This window comes from Bos javanicus, chromosome 13, assembly GCF_032452875.1.
Source record: "Bos javanicus breed banteng chromosome 13, ARS-OSU_banteng_1.0, whole genome shotgun sequence".
NCBI classification, from domain to species: domain Eukaryota; kingdom Metazoa; phylum Chordata; class Mammalia; order Artiodactyla; family Bovidae; genus Bos; species Bos javanicus.
Genome location: NC_083880.1, coordinates 74,350,095 through 74,375,242, shown reverse-complemented (window position 1 = coordinate 74,375,242; position 25,148 = coordinate 74,350,095). Strand labels below are relative to the sequence as shown.

At 42.1% G+C, this 25,148-nt stretch overlaps 1 protein-coding gene across 4 annotated transcripts; it reads left to right on the top strand.

Moving 5' to 3' along the window:
- Nucleotides 1-412: 412 nt before the first annotated feature.
- WFDC8 (WAP four-disulfide core domain 8) lies at nt 413-24,740 on the top strand. 4 transcript variants are annotated; one of them, XM_061437751.1, is made up of 9 exons: nt 413-483; nt 1,056-1,128; nt 6,316-6,407; nt 11,632-11,741; nt 15,376-15,516; nt 16,802-16,969; nt 18,527-18,667; nt 19,759-19,901; nt 20,790-20,917. In XM_061437751.1, exons 3-8 carry the CDS (start codon nt 6,349-6,351, stop codon nt 19,896-19,898), a joined length of 759 nt encoding a protein of 252 aa, XP_061293735.1. In that variant the 5' UTR covers nt 413-483; nt 1,056-1,128; nt 6,316-6,348; the 3' UTR covers nt 19,899-19,901; nt 20,790-20,917. The 4 variants fall into 4 exon arrangements, with proteins under 4 accessions (XP_061293735.1, XP_061293736.1, XP_061293732.1 ...); XM_061437752.1 differs by lacking the exons at nt 413-483; nt 1,056-1,128 and adding an exon at nt 899-1,022 and having other exon boundaries at nt 20,790-20,918; XM_061437748.1 differs by lacking the exons at nt 413-483; nt 1,056-1,128; nt 20,790-20,917 and adding exons at nt 918-1,022; nt 24,653-24,740.
- Nucleotides 24,741-25,148: the final 408 nt, after the last annotated feature.

Genomic DNA, 25,148 nt, shown 5'->3' with positions numbered 1-25,148 from the left:
TCTCTCTGCACCTTAGTGCTTATTTCCTGGTTAACCAGGAATATTTGATGGAGGAAAAAAATGCCAGTAAACTCATGATTGGTAGTGTGGCCCTTGCAGTCTTTCCCAGTCTGCCGGCTATTACTTATTTTACAGCTTTTATACTCTATTCAGTGGGAGACACAAGGAACCAGAACCAGTAAGTAGCTTTTCTTACCCCTGGAAATAGGCTCACCTTTCCTTCTGCTAGACTTTGAGTTTGTGTGAATCTATTTCAGAGCAGGGCTGCGTTTGGGGTGACTGGTTGATGGTTGCTGTGGTTGCCCTTGAGTGCACCGTGAATTTTAAATTTCATCCTCAAAACAGAAATAGTGTCTGTGTTTAGGGTGGAGCTGGGTTTATCAGGTTTTTTCCGCCCCCCAACAACTGCTCTGATTTCAGCTTCGGGCTGGCTCTGAGAATGACACTCTTGCAAGTTGCTTATTATTCAGTGTTTTTAGCCAGGTGAGGCGGGAGGAGGTTTGGTTGGGGTCCATTCTCTGTCGTTCTGGTTAAGCCTCAGTCTTAGGTAGATGCACTGTCCTGAGTCTCAGGGGAGTGGTCTTAGTGATCTTACCCTTCCCCCCACCCTCAGGGACAAAGTTCTGAAGCTGGCCAGTATTTGGACCCCTCCTCTGGCTGCACAGAGATTTCACTGGTATCCTTAGGGCAACAGTATTGCTTCATTCTCTCTAAATGAAAAGTCCCTTTGGAGGAAGGACAGGAAAGCTTTCAGGTGGAATTTCTTGCCTTTCCATAGTGGGGCCTGCCTTGTCTCCCCTCCCCAGTGTTGCCCCTCCAAGAGACTTTATCAGAACTGTAAATTCTTCTCTATGAGGGCCCCGTGGGATTCCTGAGAGAAGGAGTGTGTGGACTTCCCGCTGTATTTGCAGCCTCAGGGACTGCGCTATCTTGCCAGTGCCCACTCAGCCTCCAGCCATTTGCCAGCCCTGGAGGTGTACTCCTTTTACTCGTCCTGCATGGTGACTGCTGCACGTCTCCAGGTAATCCAGCTCACGGTGTGTCTCTCTGAACAGGTGCCCATCTTTCTCTAGATCCTGGACGGGTTGATTGGTGAGTTCAAGAAAAGCTGTCCAGCTTTTTTTCAAGGTAAGTTTGGGAGGTTTATTCAGCTCTCTGCATCTCTGAGCATAAAGCAAGAGTCTCTTTCCTTTTATTATTAAAATTATTTGCAATTGTGGTAAAATATGCATATATAAAGTAGACATACACCTGTGTGTTAGTTGCTCGGTCTTATCCAACTCTTTGCGGCCCCATGGACCGGGGCCCCCCAGGTTCCTCCTCTGTCCATGGAATTCTCCAGGCAAGAATACTGGAGTGGGTGGCCAGTTCCTTCTTCAGAGGACCTTCCTGACCCAGGGATTGAACCTGGGTCTCCTGCATTGCAGGCAGACTCTTTACCATCTGAACCACCAGGGAAGCCCAACTACACAGTTCAATGGTTTTTTTTTTTTTTTTTAGAATTTTTATTTTTTTATTTTTTAACTTTACAATATTGTATTGGTTTTGCCATATATCAACATGAATCCGCCACAGGCGTACACGTGTTACATTCATCTTGTTGTGCAACCATCATCATCACCCATATCTATTACTTTTTCTGTTATTTATTTTCCATTATGGTTTATTAAGTCAAGTCGCTCGCTCAGTCGTGTCCGACTCTTTGCGACCCCGTGGACTGTAGCCCACCAGGCTTCTCCGTCTATGGGATTCTCCAAGCAAGAATACTGGAGTGGGGTGCCAGTTCCTTCTCCAGCTTCCATTAAATATAGGAGCTCACATACAAACACACATAGACATACACATTCACAACATAGGTTAGAAAACAAGAAAAGATGGGGGGGAAAGAGTAAAGAGAAACAACAGAGAACATGTTAAAACAATGAGATTAGAACATTTATTCACACCACATACAAAAATAAACTCAAAATGGAATAAAGATCTAAATGCAAGATCTTAAACCATAAAACTCCTAGAAAGAGAATGTTGGCAGGACACTCTTTGGCATAACTCATAGCAATGCCTTTTCCTTTTTTTGGATCTGTGTCCTATGGGCATAAGAAATAGAACCAAAAATAAACAAATGGGACCTAATTAAACTTAAAAGATTTTGCACAGCAAAGGAAACCAGCAACAAAATAAAAAGGCAACCTGTGGACTGGGAGAAAATATTTGCAAATAATATGACCAACAAGAGGTTACTATCAAAAATAAATAAACAGCTCACACAAATCAATGTCAGACAAACAAACAACAACCCAATAAAATATTGGGTTCAAGGCCTGAATAGACATTCTTCCAGAGAAGAAATACTTATGGCCAACAGGCACACAGAAACAAGCTTAGCATTGCTTATTACTAGGGAAGTGCAGATTAAAACAACTATGAGGTGTCACTTCACATCCGTCAGAAAGGCTATCATAAAGAAGTATACAAATCACAAATGCTGGAGAGGATGTGGAAAAAAGGGAACACCTGTGTGCTGTTGGTGGGAATGTACATTGGTGTAGCCACTGTGGAAAACAGTATGAAGGTTCCTCAAAAACTAAAATTAGCATACCATATGATCCAGCAATCCCACTCTTGGACATAGAGCTGGAAAAAATGAAAACACTAATTTGAAAAGATACATGCACTCCAATGTTCATCAGATCAGATTAGTCGCTCAGTCGTGTCTGACTCTTTGTGACCCCATGAATCGCAGCACTCCAGGCCTCCCTGTCCATCACCAACTCCCGGAGTTCACTGAGACTCACGTCCATCAAGTCAGTGATGCCATTCAGCCATCTCATCCTCTGTCTCCCCTTCTCCTCCTGCCCCCAATCCCTCCCAGCATCAGAGTCTTTTCCAATGAGTCAACTCTTCGCATGAGGTAGCCAAAGTACTGGAGTTTCAGCTTTAGCATCATTCCTTCCAAAGAAATCCCAGGACTGATCTCCTTCAGAATGGACTGGTTGGATCTCCTTGCAGTCCAAGGGACTCTCAAGAGTCTTCTCCAACACCACAGTTCAAAAGCATCAATTCTTCGGTGCTCAGCCTTCTTCACAGTCCAACTCTCACATCCATACATGACCACAGGAAAAACCATAGCCTTGACTAGATGGACCTTTGTTGGCAAAGTAATGTCTCTGCTTTTGAATATGCTATCTAGGTTGGTCATAACTTTCCTTCCAAGGACTAAGCGTCTTTTAATTTCATGGCTGCAGTCACCATCTGTAGTGATTTTGGAGCCCAGAAAAATAAAGTCTGACACTGTTTCCCATCTATTTCCCACGAAGTGGTGGGACCGGATGCCATGATCTTTGTTTTCTGAATGTTGAGCTTTAAGCCAATTTTTTCACTCTCCACTTTCACTTTCATCAAGAGCCTTTTTAGTTCCTCTTCACTTTCTGCCATAAGGATGGTGTCATCTGCATATCTGAGGTTATTGATATTTCTCCCGGCAATCTTGATTCCAGCTTGTGTTTCTTCCAGTCCAGCATTTCTCATGATGCACTCTGCATATAAGTTAAATAAACAGGGTGACAATATACAGCCTTGACAAACTCCTTTTCCTATTTGGAACCAGTCTCTTGTTCCATGTCCAGTTCTAACTGTTGCTTCCTGACCTGCATACAAATTTCTCAAGAGGCAGATCAGGTGGTCTGGTATTCCCATCTCTTTCAGAATTTTCCACAGTTTATTGTGAGCCACACAGTCAAAGGCTTTGGCATAGTCAATAAAGCAGAAATAGATGTTTTTCTGGAACTCTCTTGCTTTTTCTATGATCCAGTGGATGTTGGCAATTTGATCTCTGGTTCCTCTGCCTTTTCTAAAACCAGCTTGAACATCAGGAAGTTCACGGTTCACGTATTGCTGAAGCCTGGCTTGGAGAATTTTGAGCATTACTTTACCAGCATGTGAGATGAGTGCAATTGTGCGGTAGTTTGAGCATTCTTTGGCATTGCCTTTCTTTGGGATTGGAATGAAAATTGACCTTTTCCAGTCCTGTGGCCACTGCTGAGTTTTCCAAATGTGCTGGCATATTGAGTGCAGCACTTTCACAGCATCATCTTTCAGGATTTGGAATAGCTCAACTGGAATTCCATCACCTCCACTAGCTTTTTCGTAGTGATGCTTTCTAAGGCCCACTTGACTTCACATTCCAGGATGTCTGGCTCTAGGTCAGTGATCACACCATTGTGATTATCTGGGTCATAGATGTTCGTAGCAGTATTATGTTCATAGCAGTATTATTTATAACTTCTAAGATGTGGAAGCAACCCATGTATCCATCAATAGATGAATGGATAAAGAGATGTGATATATATATGAATATTAGCCATAAAAAAGAATGAAATTCTGCCATTTGCAGAATGGATCTAGAGAATACTATGTTCAGTAAAGTAAGTCAGACAGAGAAAGACAAGTACTGTATGATATCACTTATGTGGAATCTTTAAAAAGTCAAACTAGTAAGTATAACACAAAAAAGACTCACTTGGGGAATTCCCTGGTGGTCCAGTTGATTAGGATTCAGCACGTTCACTGCTGTGGGCCAGGGTTTGATCTCTGGTCACGGACTAAGGTCCCATAAGCTGTGTGGTTGGGTCAAAACAAACAACAAAAGGCAGATATAGAGAACTAGTGGTAACCAGTGAGGAGAGGAAAGTGGTGGGGGTGGGGGGGAGCAGGCAAAATAGGGGTAGAGGATTAAGAGTTAGAAACTAATAGGTATAAAATAAATAAGCTACAAGGATATATTGCACAGCACAGGGAATATAGCCAATATTTTATAACTATAAATGGAGCATAATCTATAAAAATTTGAATCACTATGTTGTACACTTGAAACTAATATAAAACATATAAGTAAATCAACTATACTTCAATTAAAAAAACACCTAAGTGCCTTGAAAGGTTGAAAGCAAGAAGATGGAAAAAAGTCATCTTCTGTGTCTGTGCTCAGTTGCTCAGGCGTGTCCAACTCTTTGCAATCCCATGGACTGTAGCCTGCTAGGCTCCTCTGCCCATGGAATTTTCCAGACAAGAATAGTAGAGTGGGTTTCCATTTCCTCTTCCAGGGTATCTTCCTGCCCCAGGGATTGAACCCGAGTTTCCTGCGGCTCCTGCATTGGCATGCAGATTCTTTACCACTGAGCTACCAGAGAAGCCCCAAAGTCTAGATAACTGTGAACAAAAAAAATGGTATAGTTTGGTTAATATCAGACGATCAAGAACTCTAAGGTGAATATTTATTTTAGCGATAGAGAGTAGGTCACTATATAATGACAGAAGATACAATTCACAAGGAATGCACTGTTTCCCTGGTGGATCAGAGGTAAAGAATCCGCCTGCTAATGCAGGTTCGGTCCCTGAGTCAGGAAGATCCCCTGGAGAAGGGAATGGCAACTGACTCCAGTTTTCTCACCTGGAAAATGCCATGGACAAACGAGCCTGGAGGGCTACAGTCCATGGGGTTGCAAAGAGTCAAACACGACTAAGCAATTAAAACAGCAACAGCAACAATAAGTATATAGAATCAGGATATATTAAACAAACATTAGTGGAATTACAGGCATAAACTGAGACGCCTATGGCTATATTGATAGCCCTCAACACATCTTTTCCAATTACTGATAGGTTAAAGAGACAAAAAATTAGAAAGATTTAAGATCCTTAACACAGTTTGGAGACACAAAGTGCTCTGCATTCCACCCTTAGAGACTGCCTTTCGTCAGTATCAGAGTGTAGATCGATAAGTAGGAGTTATTTAGAAGGCTGTATCTTTGGAAGAGGCATCTACTTACTCTACCTGAGCTTAGGGCATGCTGTGTGTGTGCTCAGTTGCTTCAGTTGTGTCCGACTCTTTGTGATTCTATGGACTGTAGCCCTCCAGGCTCCTCTGACCGTGGGGATTCTCCAGGCAAGAATACTGGAGTGGGTTGCCATGCCCTTCTCTAGGGGATCTTCCTGACCCAGGGATCAAACCCACATCTCTTACATCTCCTGCATTGGCAGGTGGGTTCTTTACCACTAGCACTACCTGGGAAGCCCATCCAGAGCTAACTGTCCTCCTCAAGGTCTCCTGCCCAGGGACGGAGGCTCAAGGCACATTACTGCTTGAGCCACACTACACCAGAAGAAGATGTGAGCAAGGAGCTCTCAGCCATGGAAACAGGGCTGGGTTTGCTCCCAGTAGGGGAGTTAGAACGTAGTGGGACATAGTGGAGACAAGGTGGAGCCTTTACCTGTGGTTCCAAAGGTTGTAACCTGGAAATTCACATGTTCCCCCAGCTCCTGGTCATCTGTAGACCTTTCAGTTGCAACATGTTCCTCAGTCTACTGCCAAGAATAACCTCAGCCACGCGGGGAAGCTGGGCAAAGAGGTAGGTTCAATGACGAGGCTCTGGGGACACTCCTGACCAAGCAGGCTCAGGAACCAAGGAGGATGCTGGGCTTGAAAGTGCCCTAAGGAAAGTTGGAAAATAGGAGAAATCTCCCCGTCATCCTTCTCGGTGGCTTAGATTCTTAGGGTTCTAGAAATTTAAGCCAACTACTTTAATCTCTTAAAATGTTTTTCAGTCTTACCACTATGCATCTATGAGAATGATTAAAATAAAAGCATTTACATTAATACATATACATTACTGTATATATGATAGATACCCAACAAAGACCTACTGTATAGCATAGGGAAGGATACTCAATATTGTGTCCTAAACCACATATCTATTTCTATATATCTGAATCACTGACTGTACACCTGAAACTGACATGGCATTGTAAATCAACTATACTTCAATTAAAAAGCAAAAAAATATTTACAATACTAAGTTCTAGCAATCATGTGGAGCAGGTGGAACTCTCATCGAATCCTTGTGGAAATGCAAAATAGTACGGCCATTTCGAAAAACATTTTGGTCGTTTCTTATAAATGTGTGTGCATGTGTCTCAGTCGTGTCCGACTCTTTGTGAACCCATGGATGACAGCCCCCCAGGCTCTTCTGCCCATGGGATTTGTCAGGCAAAAATACTGGACTGGGTTGCCATTTCCTACTGCAGGGAATCTTCCAGACCCAGGGATCGAATCTAGCAGGTTTGATCAACTTCAGTACTGACAGGCGGATTCTTTACCAATGAGCCACCAGGGAAGTAAAAAGATACCTTACATTCATGCAAAATCCTATATGCAAATGTTTGTAGGGAGTTTATTCATAATTGTCCCAAACTGGAAAAATCCAAATATCCTTTAGTGAATGGATAAACAACCTGTGAGACATCCATATAGTGGATTTAGGACTCATCAATAAAATGGTACAAACAACACACAGAAACATGAATGAATCTCAAATGCGTTATGCAAACATGTTGTAAACTTTATTTGGCCATGCCATGAGGCTTGTGGGATTTTAGTTTGCTGATGAGGGATTAGACCCTGTCTCTCAGCAGAGAGAGCATGGTGTACCAACCACTGGACTGCCAGGGAATTCTCTGTTGTAAATATTAATACTTTACAAAAACCCTGCTACATAACAAATGAATCAGTTGGGGCCAAAATACCATAATAACTTGATATACAGCATCATTCATTTAAAAAATATGTGAAAAGCACTTGAAGAGTTGGAAAATTTAAAACACTTCTCCTTGAACTTCTCTTTCCATTGCTCTTACCCCACAGACTTTTAATCTGATGAAATACAATCTTACGCTCAAAAGCCTTTTATTCATGACTTTTTCATATTGCTATGCAGCAAGAACATGAGTTTAAATTAAAATTTAGCCTTTTCATTTACAGTGATCATAAGACTATAGGAATAAAATGTTTTCCTTTGGATTGATTTTCACTCCATTTGTTATTTAAATAACATAATAATAGTAATGACTATATAAGTAAATATATTGAAATTATTGATAAATAAAATTTTATTGATACATTCCATAGGTAATGCAACTCAATGATATGTAAGTTCATGGGAACAAATGGAGTTCGGTTATAGGTATGTCACTCGGTTCTTTGAACTTCTAGCAAGTTGCCCCCCAGTCACATAATTCTGTATAATAAAAATGTATTTTAATGATCTAGTTAAATGTTTAAGAAAGTTTTATTAAGCCCTCTTTCAATTTTTATTTAGACATACAATTGGAAAACCTACCCTTGAAAATAATTTGTTTCCAGTAATTAGAATACTGATCACAAATCACAAGTGATTTTCTTAATTTCTGGAAAGTTTACCAAAAAGGTTTTAAGAGTATTTGCCAAATGATCAAAGATGTTTGATTACATCCATTACTCTTTTACTTAGACACCTTACATAACCTTATACGTTCTGTAAATGTTGGAAAGCTTAACCTGATTGAACTTTGATAGCATATTTTCATAAAATGCATTAATCTTATTGAAGTCCTTTAGTACATTTTAAAAAATCTTTGATGCTACAGATTTTCAGTTCAGTTCACTCACTCAGTCATGTCTGACTCTTTGCGACCCCATGAACCACAGCACACCAGGCCTCCCTGTCCATCACCAACTCCTGGAGTCCACCCAAACCCCTGTCCATTGAGTCGGTGATGCCATCCGACCATCTCATCCTCTGTCATCCCCTTCTCCTCCTGCCCTCAGTCTTTCCCAGCATCAGGGTCTTTTCCAATGAGTCAGCTCTTCTCATCAGGTGGCCAAAGTATTGGAGTTTCAGCTTCAGCATCAGTCCTTCCAATGAATATTTAGGACTGATTTCCTTTAGGATGGACTGGTTGGATCTCCTTGCAGTCCAAGGGACTCTCAAGAGTCTTCTCCAACACCATGGTTCAAAAGCATCAATTCCTTGGTGCTCAATTTTCTTTATAGTCCAACTCTCACATCCATACGTGACCACTGGAAAAACCATAGCCTTGACTGGGTGGACCTTTGTTGACAAAGTAACGTCTCTGCTTTTGAATATGTTGACTAAGTTGGTCATAACTTTCCTTCCAAGGAGTAAGCATCTGTTAATTTCATGGCTGCAATCACCATCTGCAGTGATTTTGGAGCTCAAAAAAATAAAGTCAGCCACTGTTTCCCCATCTATTTGCCATGAAGTGATGGGACCGGATGCCATGATCTTAGTTTTCTGAATGTTGAGATTTAAGCGAACTTTTTCACTCTCCTCTTTAACTTTCATCAAGAGGCTCTTTAGTTCCTCTTCACTTTCTGCCATAAGGGTGTTGTCATCTGCATATCTGAGGTTATTGATATTTCTCCCGGCAATCTTGATTCCAGCTTGTGCTTCTTCCAACCCAGCGTTTCTCATGATGTACTCTGGATATAAGTTAAACAAATAGGGTGACAATATACAGCCTTGACATACTCCTCTTTATTTGGAACCAGTCTGTTGTTCCATGTCCAGTTCTAACTGTTGCTTCCTGACCTGCATACAGATTTCTCAAGAGGCAGGTTATGCACTATATTTGTGGAAAAATGTTAACCAAATTGTCTAATTGGCAAAGTCAGTCCTCAGTCAACCAAATCAAATGACTTTCTTCCATAAAATATTGAATTAATTGTTCAATTTAAATGTTTTAATACACATTCCTGTAGCAACTATCATTCTTCTGAATTCTAATTCTATTGCCCAAACAAGTCCCCTTCCAATCAAAATGAATTGATTCTGTTTTAAAGTTTCCAGATTTAACAAGTACAAATACGTGATGACCAATTCAATTTGGGGGGTTCTTTTGGCTGTGCTATACAGCTGAGGGCCGAAGAATTGATGCTTTTGAACTGTGGTGTTGGAGAAGACTCTTGAGAGTCCCTTGGACTGCAAGGAGATCTAACCAGTCCATCCTAAAGGAAATCAGTCCTAAATATTCATTGGAAGGACTGATGCTGAAGCTGAAACTCCAATACTTTGGCCACCTGATGAGAAGAGCTGACTCATTGGAAAAGACCCTGATGCTGGGAAAGACTGAGGGCAGGAGGAGAAGGGGATGACAGAGGATGAGATGGTCGGATGGCATCACCGACTCAATGGACATGAGTTTGAGTAAACTTGAGGAGTTGGTGATGGGCAGGGAAGCCTGGCGTGCTGCAGTCCATGGAGTTGCAAAAAGTCAGATATAACTGAGCGACTGAACTGATTGACACAGCATGCAGGATCTTAGATCCCCAACCAGGGATGGAAACCATGCCCTCTGCAGTGGAAGTGCAGAGTCTTAGCCCTTTGACCTCCAGGGAAGTCCCAATCAACTCAGTTTGAATGAATAATTTTTGGTGTAACTACAGTCCTTACATTGCATGGGATATGCTTATACTAAAAATGATAACTGGACATCCTATATTATATTTGGTAATCTTATTTATCCGTATCCTTCCCTTTACCCCTTTTCAGGCGTTCTGCTTCCTACTAACTGACTATAGGCTAATCCGATCAACTAACTTTCAAGAGTTAATAGATGTTACTTCCCTGGTGGCTCAGTGGTAAAGAATCCACTTGCCAACTCAGGAGACTTGGGTTCGATCCCTGGGTTGGGAAGATTCTCTGGAGAAGGAAATGGCAACTCACTCCAGTATTCTTGCCTGGAAAATTTCAAGGACAAAGGAGCCTGGCAGGCTACAGTCCATGGAGTCACGAAAGAGTCAGACCTGACTTAGCAACTCAGCAACAACAACACACTTTGGCATAAAAACTTTCTTTCTTCCCTACCCTCTTCCTTTCTGTCTTCCTCCCTTTCTTCTTGCCTCCTTCTCTTGCTATTTTTGAAATTTACTCCGAGAGGCAATACAGTAAGACATTATCAGTTCTTCACATTATTAAAAAAAAATAGATAAAGGCCAGGAAAATACATAGAAAATGGAGACTTAAGTGGGGGAAGATGTCCATTTATCTGGTTGTCTGGACATATCATAAGCTCCTAGGCTTGGATAACATCAGAAGGAATAAGAGGGATCCCTTTGTTAACCTCAGGCTTCCTTTGTGGCTCAGCTGGTAAAGAATCCGCCTGCAGTGTAGGATACCTGGGTTTGACCTCTGGGTTGAGAAGATCCCCTGGAGAAGGGAAAGACTACCACTCTAGTATTCTGGCCTGGAGAATTCCATGGACTGTATAGTCCATGGGGTCGCAAAGAGTCAGACATGACTGAGCAACTTTCACTTCACTTTGTTAACCTCAGATCAACTGGCATCTTTTTGGCTCTTGGGGCACTAAAACCCAGCAGGATATGGCCAGGCCTCCCTGCAAATCTCATATCATCATCAGTTTCTTGTTCAGTGGAGCAAAGAAAAGATTCTCAGTAGTGTCTGGGGTTGCCCCAGGACTGATTGTGGGCAAATCAACTTGGTGTTCCAGACAGATCCCTGTGATCACTCATGTGTGGCCTCTAGCCTGGGAGCAAGACAATGGGCAAGTGTCTGGGTAGGTAACGTACAATCCACAGCAGAGCGTGGGGCCCCTGGGAGGGTGTTGGGACTGAGAGACCTGCCCTGCTTGCCACATGACTGACCTCACGTGATGCGCCTTGGTTTTCTGCTCTGTGAACTCAGGGAATTGGTGGGTCAGCTCCAAGGTTCATCTGCAGATGCTTGCATCTCTCTGGCTTGTGCCTAATCCCTGCCCTCTTCTCTTCCCCTTCCACAGGCATCTTCCTCTCCACAGCTCCACCTTCTCCTGGAGAAATGTTGCCCTCCTGCTGCTTCTCTCACTCTCTTTGGAGCAGACATCTGCCTCGCCAAGCTACAGAGTCAAAAGTGGGTTCAGAAAAGCTGCAGCTGCTCTTCTTTAGAAGGAGATCTTGGGGACTGAGGATTAGACACGAGGACTTATGTCAGAGGAGGCCACTGCGATGGTGGCTTCAGAGAACTAGCCCCACTCACCTGTCCTGAGCCCTTTATATCCTCCCCTCACCTTCCTCCCCCCAAATTATTCCCCGACTTTTCCTGATACATGTCTTTTCCAAGTTTAATTTTTGAAAATTTGTCAGTTGCTAGGCAGGACTCTGAGGGCAGAAGACCGATGAGGAGCCTGGTGCAGTAGTTGAGGGGGGAGATGGGAGAAGGTTGGGCTTCCCTAGCAGCGAGAGTGGTGAAGAATCCACCTCCCAAAGCAGGAGGTGCAAGAGACACAGGTTCAATCCCTGGGTTGGGAAGATGCCCTGGAATAGGAAATGGCAGTCCACTCCAATTTTTTTGCCTGGAAGATTCCATGGACAGAGGAACCTGGCAGGCTCTAGTCCATGGGGTCGCAAAGCGCTAGACATGACTTGGTGACTGAGCACACAAAGCACACCTGGGAGGAGGTCAGCTGCTGCCCTGAGGAAGTGGAGCAAAGAGGAAGAAGAGATGGGATTTAGAGAGCTGAACTGACCCAAGTCTATGACTGGTAAAATGCTGGGGTGGTGGCGAGCGAGGGAATTGAATCTCAGGATTCTAATAACAGATCAGGGGACTGTTGATGCCAAACATCAAGACGGAAACAGAGAGAAGGTGCTGTTTGGACGTGGGGAGATGCTAGCTCCATTGTCTTCTTCTTATTCTTTTAACTGAAGTATAGTTGATTTACAAAATTGTGCTGATCTCTGCTGTGTGGCAAGATGACTCATATATATATACACACATATATACATTTTTAAATATTCTTTTCCATTATGGTTTATCCCAGCGTACTGAATATAGATCCCTGCGCTATATATCAGGATTTTGCTGTTTATCCACTCTAACCCCGCACTCCCCGTCCATCTCCCTCGCTCCTCTCTCTTCCTTAGCAACCACGGGTCTGTCCTCTATGCCTGAGCCTGTTTCTGTTTTGTAGATAAGTTCATTTGTGCTGTATTTTAGATTCCATGTGTAAGTGATTAGTTCCATTTTAAACATGTTGGAGCAGAGGTGTTTATTAAATGCCCAAATGGTGTTTTCCATTGGCTATAAAGTGTCTTAGCTTGGAAGAGAGGCTAGGTCTGAAGGGAGCTATAGGAACCACAGTTGGGATTGTGGGAATGGATGTGATCTCCTGGGAAGTATGAGCCAAGGAATGACAGGAGAGGCCTGATACCATCTTCTTTCCTCGGCTTTAGGCCATCCTTGGAGAGTGCATTAAGGATAGCATGAAGGGGGGGCATCCCTGGTGGTCCAGTGGTTAAGACTTTGCACTTCTGATGCAGGGGGCACAGGTTTGATCCCTGTTAGGGGAGCTGAGATCCCACATGCTTTGAGGCTTGGCCAAGAAAATAATAAATAAATAAATAAATAAATAAATAAATAAATGTTTTTTAAAAGGGTAGTATGAAGGGCAAGAAATATATTTGGAAAGCACTAGAAATCTCAGTGGCCAGTCCTCACCAAAGAAGCGGGTCTTCTGGAAAAAGCCATGGACTGGAAGTCCCAGACCTGCCCCCAATTCACTATATTATTCTACGTGACCTCGCTCTTTCTTATTTTAACCTATTAGATTAAGAAGTTGATACCAATGATAAATATGTTTTTTTCTAATTCGAAACTTCTGTAATTTCAAGATTCAGTAGTATCCAAAAGAGTCACGTCTCTCCGGTCAGATTCCACCAGAGAGATGCTCAGTTTTGAGACGTGGAGCCACAATAAATATTGTATCAGTTATCTTGCTGTGTGACAAATTACCTGTAGGTTGGAAGTCTGGCATGGAGTGTTGAGGTTCTCTGCTCAGGTTCTCACCAGACTGAAATCAAGGTGTCCATCAAGGCCGCCATTCTTATATGGGCTCAAGGGTCTCCTCCTATCTCATTGGTTGTTAGCAGAATCATTCCTGGCAGCTGTAGCACTGAGGTTTCCTTACTGGTTGTCAACTTTTAGCAGCCACCCTCATTCCTAGGCAATTAGCTTCTTCCATCTTCAAAGCCACAAATAGCAGGCCAGATTCTTTTTTGAATATCTCTGACCTCTTCTCTACCAATCTGGAAAAAACCTTCTTTTAAAAAGACTTAACAGATTGGGCTGAACTCCAGTTACTCCTTGCCTCTCTGGGAGGCTCTCTACAATCAGCAGGGGGTTCTGACCTTGGCTCCTTTCAAATCACTGCTTCTGTCCTGGGTCCCAGAGCAGGTGAGATTTTGTGTGTGTCCTTCAACAGTGGAATCTTTTTCACAGCCCTCTGCCTCTCCTGAAAGTAAGCCCCTCTGGCCTTTGAAGTCAAGCATTCTGGGTCTTGTCTTCCTGATATAGGACTCCTGTGTTGGGGAGCCCAATGTGGGACTCAGACCCCCTCACTTCCTGGTGATAATCTCTTCAAATTGTAATTATCCTTCTGTTTGTGGGTTTCCCACCTGGGGTATAGGTCTTGAGTAGACATCTCTGCCCCTCCTACCCATCTTATTGTGGTTCCTTCTTTGTATCTTTCATTGTAGAAGATCTTTTCTGCTAGTCTTCTGGTCTTTCTCCTGCAGAGTTGCTCCATGAAGAGTTGTAATTTTGGTGTGCCTATGGGAGGAGGTGAGCTCAGAGTCTTCCTACTCTGCTATCTTAATCTTTCTGAAGAGCCTATAGAGATTGTAATTCTCATTTCATAGATGGAAATTTATAACTCAGACAAAGGAAGACATTTCCCCCAAGATTATTTAGCTGTTGTGTAGAGTCAAGCACCTAAGCCAGAGTTGTCTTATTTATAGTGATTCTTCCACTCCACCATTTCTTCCTCCTTAAAGACAACTGCAGAGTCGTAGAGTGGAACTCAGATTGGTCTTGAATTCACAAGGAGTCAGGAACCAAAATCAGGGCTCCTGACTCCTATGTCCATGATATTTCCACCACTTCTCACTAATTAACTTCCCTTATCAACTAAGATACAGGAGGCAGAGGAATTAGGCATTAAAATAATTAGTTTTGAGAGGAGAAAGGAGATCCTGAATTTAAGACTAGGGTCTTGATCCCTATAAAACCCCCTGCCCTGGAATCTGAATGGGTAAAGAAAATGTGGTGTATATATATATTACTATTACTCGGCCATAAAAAGAATGAAATAATGCCATTTGTGGCAACATGGACAGACCTAGAGATGATCATGCTCTGTGAAGTAAGTCAGAGAAAGACAGATATGATTTCACTTATACGTGGAATCTAATTAAAAATAATGTAATGAACTTAGTCATGAAACAGAAACAGACTCACAGATTTTGAAAGCAAACTTATGGTTACTAAGATGCTTCCCCTTTGGTTCTACCTGGGCACAAATTCTTGATTCAGATCTACCTAAATGTGTGAAGAATGGTGAGAGGTAGACCCTGAACACAACAGAGTGACAGGTAAGAATTGAAGGTAGAGTATAGGACTGAAGGAATCTCACTATCCACTTTTTTCCATGGGCTGATAAGAGCTGAAACTCTCAAAAGATGTGAATTTGGACATTTTTTTCTTACAGTGAAGCCAGGAAAGTGCCCCCAGGAAAGGATCACCTGTAGTTCTAAAGCCCCAGACTTATGCAAAACAGATTTCAATTGCGATGAACACCTCAAGTGCTGCCCTTTTGCCTGTGGGAAGAAGTGCATGGACCCGTATGAAGGTAGGGCCATCCAGGCTGAGAGCAAGGGTGTCTGTGAGGTGTCCTGCTTCCTGCTCTGTCAAGACCTGCTGGAATGACCCCCTTGAACGTTGGGATAGGGAGGCCAGGGTTCAAGCTTTTCGCCTTCTCTAATGAGCCTCCCAACCCTCAAGTACAAGCAATGAGTCTTGGCATGGTGGACATCAATGGATACTCTTGATGTTATTCTTCTTTGGTCCAACATCCAATCGCTCCCAGTAACTAAAGCTTGCTGCTTGTTCACTGTGCGTCAAGAAACTGTTGTTGGCACTGTGGCAAGTAGCAACCTCAGTTCAGAGGCTGGACTTGCTCTCTGATTCTTTGCCCTTCGAGGAGGTTTTCTGGTAATTCAAAGTATCTAATAGTAGGGAACTGTGCATTTTGTATAGATTCACTCTTCATTCATTCATTCCTTCAACAAATAAGTAGTGTCAATGCCCTTGGTTAAAGACCACCAGGAACAGATCTGCAGTTGAACAAGTTGAGCTTATCACTTGCTGCAGCGAGGGAGAAAGTTCACCGCAGACAATTTGAAGTGTCTCGAGAAGAAACTGTTAGGAAGTATCTACTACAGGATGAAGGCTTTGATTGGGGAATTTGGGGGAAGATCTAAGGAAGTGGGAATTCACCCTAGATTGGGTGCTGTCAGAAAGTGGGGGGAGTTGTATAACTATCCTGGTAAGTCTCTTCAATAGAGTGGGAAGGCTAGGAGGAGGGTAAAGCTGTAATTGGTAGAGAAGCATACATCACTCATAGGTGTTTGGTATTTTGTAGGTTTCACAGTGATCTTTTTTTTTGGTCCCACTCTATCACCTCAGAGTAACTTTGTTTGATGTGGATGTCCTATGGGATTAAGTCCAACAGGAGAACAATATGGCTTAGCTGTGAGCATCAGATCAATTTCCAGACAGAGAGGGACTGCTCTTTTTCTGTCTCAGTACCTCATTCTTTCTATGTGCCAGGTGCTTTGATAGGCAGTTTGGATACAGTTCTTGAACAAGTCTTTCCCTCTCAAAACTCAAAGCAGTGAAGAAGTAAGATCAGCTCTGAATCTTTCTTATATGCTCTTTGTGACCACCTTTGCAAGGTAGGAAGAATGCTCAGGGATGTTAAAGAGTGACCATATAGAGCTAGGACCGGAACTTTTATTGATCATGGCTCTTTCTACAACTTGGATAATAACACCTGGAGCTATACAAAAGCTGAGGGCCTAACCCCTATCTTTTTTGCTACTCTTATGTTCTTCCCTCTCTGTCTCCTGTCTCAGAACCCTGCTTGTTACCCTTAGACCAAGGACACTGCAAGAATACAGTCCAGCAGTGGTATTTTAACACCAAAGAGCGTGTATGCAAACCCTTTTTATATGGAGGCTGCCTTGGGAATGCCAACAACTTCTCCAAGAAGGAGGACTGCATGCAGGCTTGCTTATCAGCTGGTAAGACTCATACCCTTGGCAATCTGTGAGCCTAGTCTGATGAGAAATAGTATACCGTCCCAGTTGCAGATTCAGGCTTTGAGGTGAAATTGCCTTGGTTTAAATCTCTGCTGTGTCATTCACTGGCTGGGTAGTCTTAGTTTTGTGTCTTTCATGGGGTTTAGTTCTCCTGTCTATAAAATGGGAATAATAATAGTCTTTACCTAAAGGAGTTGTGCCAAAAAATGAGGTAGTGCATATCAATTGTTGGTAAACTTTGGCCAGTGGGACCTGAGAGTCATGTCTACACTTTGGAAACAGGTTATTTTCTCATGACATTGACCTGCTGAATATTACCTAAGGATTCACCCAAGAATGAAGCATAGACAGGTCAGCTCTGGAATCCCATGGAATAGGGATGGAGCAGGGAGAAGGTGAAGAGTAGAGCAAGGAAAGGGTTTCCCTGGTGGCTCAGAGGAATGGCAACCCACTCCAGTATTCTTGCCTGGAGAATTCCATGGACAGAGGAGCCCAGGGGGCTACAGTTCATGGGGTCAGAAAGAGGTGGGCATGACTTTCACTTTCAGAGTGGGCTAAAGGTAAAGTCTGTGGATTCATTCCTGTGCAATGACCAGTAAGGATACAGCATGACAGCGTGATACAGAGCTTAGGAGTCAAAATACTGGCTAGAAATCTGTCTTTCTCACTGCAAATTTCTTCGCTTCTTTGAGTTTCAGTTCCTCCCCTTGTAATACTGGAATAATAGTATTGGAATACTGGAATAGTACCTCACTGAATTGTTGACAGGGTTATGTATTATCAAGGACACAAAGATTTGACAAGGTTACGGGGTCACTAAGGAGGAGGAGGAGGAGAGCAAGAAGGAGAATGACAGGGACAAGGAGAAAAAAACATTTCTTGCTGTCAGGGAATTTACAATCAGATGAGGGCAAACAGAGACATGCACATGCATCCTTGATATCTGTCTTTCTCAATCAACATCCTTTGTTAAGAAGCCATTTTAGACTTACCTGGAAAATAGATCCAGAATCAGATCAGTTCTTACCACAACCACAGCTGCCACCCTAACCTGAGGTGCCATCTTCTCATCTAGATTAATCGCAATGACCTCCTAACAGATCTCCTTGTTTCTCTCCTTCCCTTCTTACAAGTCTGTTATGAACACAATAGCCACAATGATTCTTTCAAAATTCAAGTCAGATCACATCACTCCTCCTGCAAAGTAAAGCACGTCCCCTAAAATAGCTTACATGGACTTGTGTGGATGTCACATAATTAATCCTACCTTGTAGAGAAGGAAACTGGAGTCATTCATTAACTGGCAGGACGGGGACTTTACCTTGGGCCTTCAAACACCAAGTTTAACTCTCTTTCTATTGTATCTCCTGATACAGCAGAGCATTTCATCACTCCACAGCCTACTAGAGGTGCCCGTGGACAGGGTAGAATGAACCACATCCCAGAAAGAGATACTAGTTTTAAAGAAAAGGAGAAGCTGTTTGAAGGGTGATGGGAGAGGATGGGGTTTGAAGGAACTCACATCTGCTCTCATTTCAGTCAAGGATGGACAGTGCCCACTCTTCCCTTTTAAGAACCGTATGGAGTGTTCAGCTTCGTGTAAGAGTGACTACGATTGCCCCTTAAATGAAAAATGTTGCGAATCCATGTGTGGCTTTGATTGTGCCATGGCCTGGACAGGTAAGGACTGGGGATATACTTCCCAAAGTCTACTGGGCAAACCCTGAGAATGCCAAGCTGTCCCAGAGTGGTGGATGCCCCTTTGTTTAACTCAGAAGTCTCTCAGGAAATTTCCCTCACTTAATGGCCAACCATGGCTCTCATGTTGCCTTCTTGACCTTGGGAGACTGTTGTGCTATTCTTCCAAGCCAATCTTGCATGGTAACCCTCTTCATATTTCTCAATGAAAATGTATTTATTTCAAGTCTCATTCTTCAGTGTCCTGCAAGGTGACTGTATCCACTTATTCATATAGAAAATTCATAACCATTCATAGGTGTAATTCAGATGAATCCTATGTCTGCACAGAACTTCATGTAAAGTATGCAGGGGAAAAGATGGGTAGCAAAGTGCTGTTGGAGTAGAAGCGAACTCTTCCTCTATAGATGCTATTCATTCCCTCATGCAGTGCTAAGATACTGTGGTCTTGTCCCAGGGATTGTCAGTGTTTTGAGGAACAACATGGTATGGCGGAAGGAGTCAAAGGCTTTTCAACTGACTTCAACTTTCCTGCCTGTTTTCTGTGTGACCTTAGGCAACTCAATTCCCCCTTTATGGTCCTTAGTATCTACGGTTTATAAAACAAGGAAGTTCTTCGTGTTCTCTAACACTCCTACTTCTGGTACTCTGGGATTAGATAACCCAAATCTATTAATTTTGTAGAGTCAATAAGGAATCCTATCAGATTTTATAAATCAGAGATGGCAAAACTTTGTTTTCTGCCCATTAAAAAAATATTTATTTTTAAATGAAGGATAATTGCTCTACAGTATTGTATTCATATCTGCCAAACGTTAACATGAATCAGCCATATGTATGCATATGTTCCCTACCTCTTGGCAAGACTTTCTGATTCTCCTCAAATAATTATTAAAATTACTTATCACATAGAAGTTGATACTCCACCTATTCCACCTTATTGTTACTCTAGGGGGAAGGGTAAGAAGCTTAATTAGAGGAAAACCTTATTTAAGGTTCCCAAGATTCCCCTAATTTGTCTCAAAGTATGGTCAAGTATTTCAAGGTCAAGTGTCTTGCTTTACCTCATAAAGTCAAAGCAGGTTTTTGCCCAAACAAGCCGCCAATATGTTCCACGATTGATAGACCCAAGTGCCTGCAGGATAATGATTGCCCATTGACAACGAAGTGCTGTTCACGCTGTGGACTAAAGTGCCTGGAATCCCTGAAATGAATAGTAAGTTTAAAATGTTATCATCAAAGTAATTAATGATGATCAGTATAATAAAAGGGCTTCCCTTGTGGCTCATGTGGTAAAGAATCCACCTGCAATGTGGGAGACCTGGGTTCTATCCTTGGGTTGGGAAGATCCCCTAGAGAAGGGAAAGGCTACCCACTTCAATATTCTGGCCTGGAGAATTCCATGGACTGTATAGTCCATGGGGTTGCAAAGAGCTGGACACAATTGAGTGACTTTCACTTTCGGTATAATAAAGAGCTATCAATTTTGTCTTGCATCCGACTAGTTTGCTAAATGGCCTTATTAAGTATAACAATATTTATTGGGGTTACTTTGATTTTATATACAATCATATAATCTGAAAATGATGATAAATTTGACTCTTTTTTCCCCCAACTTTATGACTTACTTTTTAAAAATTTCAGGGCTTTTTATATTATATAGAACCTCTGAAATAATGTTGAGAATAAATTCAATAAGCTCTAGCCCTGTCCAGTTCTTTATTTTAAAGTCAGTGTCTCTGGCTGTATAAAATGACATTTGTTTTTGGGTTTGGGACATATAGGTTTTATTGCCCTTGGGTCATTTTCTCTTTAATCCATTTATAGCTGCTGCAGAAAATTACTACTAAATTTTGTCATATATTTTTTCAGCATCTAGTGATGCAATTATTTTTTTCTTCTAATTTGTTGGTATAAAAACGTATACAATTTTTTTCAATACCTTTAGACCATGAAATTTCTGCACCTGGTCTTATGCCTCTGGATATGTTCCAGTGTCTCCTACCTTATAGTCTATGGGAACTTAAATAAAATTTGTATCCTACTGTTGTGTGAAAATTGTATAAATCTTAATTACATCAAGTTGGTTCATAATGTTTTTCAGATCTACTATCTTCATCTACCGGAGAAGGCAATGGCACCCCACTCCAGTAGTCTTGCCTGGAAAATCCCATGGATGCAGGAGCCTGGTAGGCTGCAGTCCATGGGGTTGCTAAGAGTCGGACATGACTGAGCGACTTAACTTTCATTTTTCACTTTTCACTTTTATGCACTGGAGAAGGAAATGGCAACCCACTCCAGTGTTCTTGCCTGGAGAATCCCAGGGATGGGGGAGCCTGGTGGGCTGCCGTCTATGGGGTTGCACAGGGTCGGACACGACTGAAGCAAGTTAGCAGCAGCAGCAGCAGCATCTTCATCTACTTTTCTGTACATTCATTTTATTAATTTCCAAGAGTTTGATATTGAAACCACAACTAAAAATCTTAATTTATCTACTTAAACAATGGTAAAATATAGTGGAATTACATGTAACTTTGTTCTGTATTTTCCAAGTCTCCTGTAAATGTGTTACCATATTTTCATAATTTAGAAAATAAAAAAGAAAGACAAAAAAAACTTACACAAATTTTCATATGTTGAACCATCCTCATATTCCTAGAATGACTTTAATCATGTTGAAGGTATAATTGAATTAATACATTGTTGGTTCTTTTAGCAGATAGTTTATTTAGAATTCCCATATCTATAGTTAAAAGAAAAAACTAGGCCTATGATTTTTGAGTGCTTTGCTATTTGAGTCATATTACCTCAGAAAACTAGCTTGGAAGACTATTTGGGAAACTTGCCTATTTTCGGCTCCTTCTATAATAGTGTGTGTGTGTGTGTGTATATATATATATATATATATTTTTTTTTTTTTTAGGTTAGGATTTTTTTCAATTGAGGTATATAATTGATTCACAATTTTAGTTTCAGTGATTCAGTTATATATACATACACATGTAAATATCATAATGGTATATTTTTACTTATTTTTTGATACTTCATCTTAGGATTTGTATAGGCTTTCTACCTCATCTGTAAATTTTGGCCTATTTTGCTAAAATTGATAAATTTTCTCCCTATTTATAAATGTATGACTTTATAGTAATATAAATTATTCTGTATACAGTCCCTTTCTTTTCTTCAACTTTAGTTAATATTTTCATTCATGTTTCCACCCCCCCCTACCTATCCATCAACCATTCAGTCCATTTATTCACCCATCCATCCACTCACTTTGCCCTCCGTTGACACACGTTTCGACTAATTTATCTTTGCACCCATTCTTTCACCCATATATCCATCCAACTTACCCTTCTCACTCATCTTCCTTCTGCCTGTTCAGCTGCCCAATTTACATCCAATCTTTCATCCATCTACCTAGTTATCTACCTACTTATCTTTCACACTCACACACTTCTCTCATATCCATCAATGTACTTCTCCATCATTTCTACATCCGTCTTTCTTCCTTACACCCACCAATAACTCATATGCTTTCCATTCAAACAGCTTTCATCAATAGACCCATTCATTGCATCACTAACCTATCCATACTTTTATCCAAAGCAATTTACTTCTTGGCCCAGCCATTCATCCACCCATCCATATCCATGCATTCATGCACTTAAATATTCATGCTACCCTCACTCTTTCTTCTTCCTACTAATCCAACCACCTTCCCACTTATCACACCTTGGTCCATCTATCCATCCACATGTCCACTCACCAATCCTGCACCTCCATAGCTCATTCAACAGAATGTACTGAATATTTATTCTGGGCTTATTCATGTTCTAAATATGAGGTTCTACAACAAGGACATACTGAATAGCACAGAGAACTCTACTCAATACACTCTAATGACCTAAATGGGAAAAAAATGTGAAAAAGAATAGATACATGCATATGTACTAGGAATCACTTTGCTATACACCTGAAATTTATACAACATTGTTAATCAACTATACTCTGATATAAAATTTAAAAAAATGTAAATCTCAGACTTCCCTGGAGGCACAGTGCATAAGACTGCCTACCAATGCAGGGGACATGGTTTAATCCCTGGTCTGGGAAGATTCCCCATGTTGTGGAGCAGGTAAGCCTGTGACCACAACTACTGAGCCCTCGGAGCTGCAACTACTGAAGCCCATGTGTCCAGACCCTGCACTCCCCAACAAGAGAAACCACCACAGTAAGAAGCCTGCACGCCACAGTGAAGAGTAGCCCCCACTCACCACAACCAGAGAAAAGCCCATGAGCAGCAATGAAGACGCAGTGCAACCAGAAATAAGATAAATAAGATTGAAAAATGTCAACACCAGGATCTAGACACAGACCTGCTCAGAGGAGCTCAGAGTTTCTTTGGGAAACCAACATGGCACTCAGTGGTTAAGTCAGAGGCACAGGGAACAATGCAGAAAGCCAGGGACTGGAAGTCAGCATGTGATATGTCCTGGTCTAGTGAAGAAGCCGAAGTTTCCAGGTAGAGGCCATCTACCTTGGTGTCCTTTGGAGTCCCTCATTCTGAGCCCAAGATTGGCCCTAGGACAGAAGTGTGGCTAAGGCAGAGGTAGGGCACACTGACCGTTGGGGAGATGCCAGAGGGAAGGAGGGACAAAAATCCAGGTGGATCCTTACTCAGCCTTCTCCGAGAAATTAGATGAAGGAATGGTCCCCAAGCAACATTAATCCAAGGCCCCCAAAATGTAAATTTCATTTCACCTGCTTCTAAAGTGGCTGAAAATTTAACAAGACAGAATGGGATAGAGCAACCAGAAATTCTGAGATTTCATTTAAGAAAATTTACAGAAAAATTCAGTCTTATTTGGGAACCCTGGGAACCACTTGGACACTTACAGACTCTGTTGGCCTATAGTTTCTCTGTGTGTTTGCTCAGCCGCTCAGTCATGTCCGACTCTTTGCAACCCTGTGGACTGTAGTCCACCAAGCTCATCTGTCCATGGGATTCTCCAGGCAAGAATACTGGAGTGGGTTGCCATTCACTTTTGCAGGGGATCTTCCTGAACCTGCATCTCTTGCACCACCCGCGTTGGCAGGCAGATTCTTTACCGTTGCACTACTTGGGAAGCCCTGTTCTTTAGCCTGTGTTGCCTAAAATATAATTTTCTTCCTCTTTGAACTCACCATTCCTCTTTACCTTCAACTCTGTACTAAAATAGTATATCCACACCAATGCAGAAGATTCTCTCATGACCTCTGGCAAGGGCTTAGGAACTCAACTCCCTCCTAACTATTTCTGACACTCACTTGCTAGGTGAAGTTGGGTCAGCATCTTCACTTCTCTGGACCATATGATCTCTAGCTGTAATTTGAGGAAATGGGACTTGATGGGCCCCCAGAGTTTTTCCACTTAAGTATTTCAGCTTTCTATTCCCCGCGGGCTGAGTTTGGGAGAATGCAAGTAGTAGAATAAGAAGGACGCTACTGCTTAAGACATCTTGGCAGTTCATTAAAAATTCTGTTCCCTAGTTTCTTTGTGGGATCTGGTGAGATCATGTAGTTGGTGGGAAAGTATTCTGTAGTGCCTGATGTTAAGCTTTTGATTGTCGGGACATCCATTTTGACGACATCCCTCTTGAGTAAGCATATTGCCAGTTATTTGACACAGCGAAACAACTTGGCAAGGAACCAGGCTGCCCCCATCTGTGAAGTTTCCCTCTTAGAAAGCCCAAGTACTGAAACTGTGTTCAAGCCCCTGTGTCCTTGTCTTTTGAAGTAAAATATTGACTCAAGAGTTAATAGTTGGGAAATGTGAAGATGCAGAAACAAAGAATAGCTGTTGACTGGGGAGCTGGTAACATTATCGACTATAATTCTGTCACATAGCAGAACTCCCGAATTCCCAGTTCCCTGAAAGATACAGATGAAGGCCTGGCACAAGTTCCTAAGTTGTTTTTACAGGAAGAAGACTCCCTTCAGATGAAAACTGCTCACTGCAAGAATATAGACCCTGCTGCTACTGCTAAGTCACTTCAGTCGTGTCCGACTCTGTGTGACTCCACAGACGTCAGCCCACCAGGCTCCCCCGCCCCTGGGATTCTCCAGACAAGAACACTGGAGTGGGTTACCATTTCCTTCTCCAATGCAGGAAATTGAAAAGTGAAAGTGAAGTCGCTCAGTTGTGTCCAACTGTTAGCCACCCTCTGGACTGCAGCCTGCCAGGATCCTCCGTCCATGGGATTTTCCAGGCAAGAGTACTGGAGCCCAGATTATTGTACCCAGCAAGGATCTCATTCAAGTATGAAGGAGAAATCAAAAGCTTTTCAGACAAGCAAAAGCTGAGAGAATTCTGCACCACCAAACCAGCTCTCCAACAAATACTAAAGGATATTCTCTAGACAGGAAACACAAAAATGGTGTATAAACTCGAACCCAAAACAATAAAGTAAATGGCAAC

Coding starts and splice junctions, on each gene's coding strand:
- WFDC8 (XM_061437748.1), top strand. CDS start 999: ATGGTGACTGCTGCACGTCTCCAG. Junction 1,023..6,315: donor TGACTGCTGCACGTCTCCAG/GTAATCCAGCTC, acceptor ATGTTCCCCCAG/CTCCTGGTCATCTGTAGACC. Junction 11,742..15,375: donor GCCAAGCTACAGAGTCAAAA/GTGGGTTCAGAA, acceptor TTTTTCTTACAG/TGAAGCCAGGAAAGTGCCCC.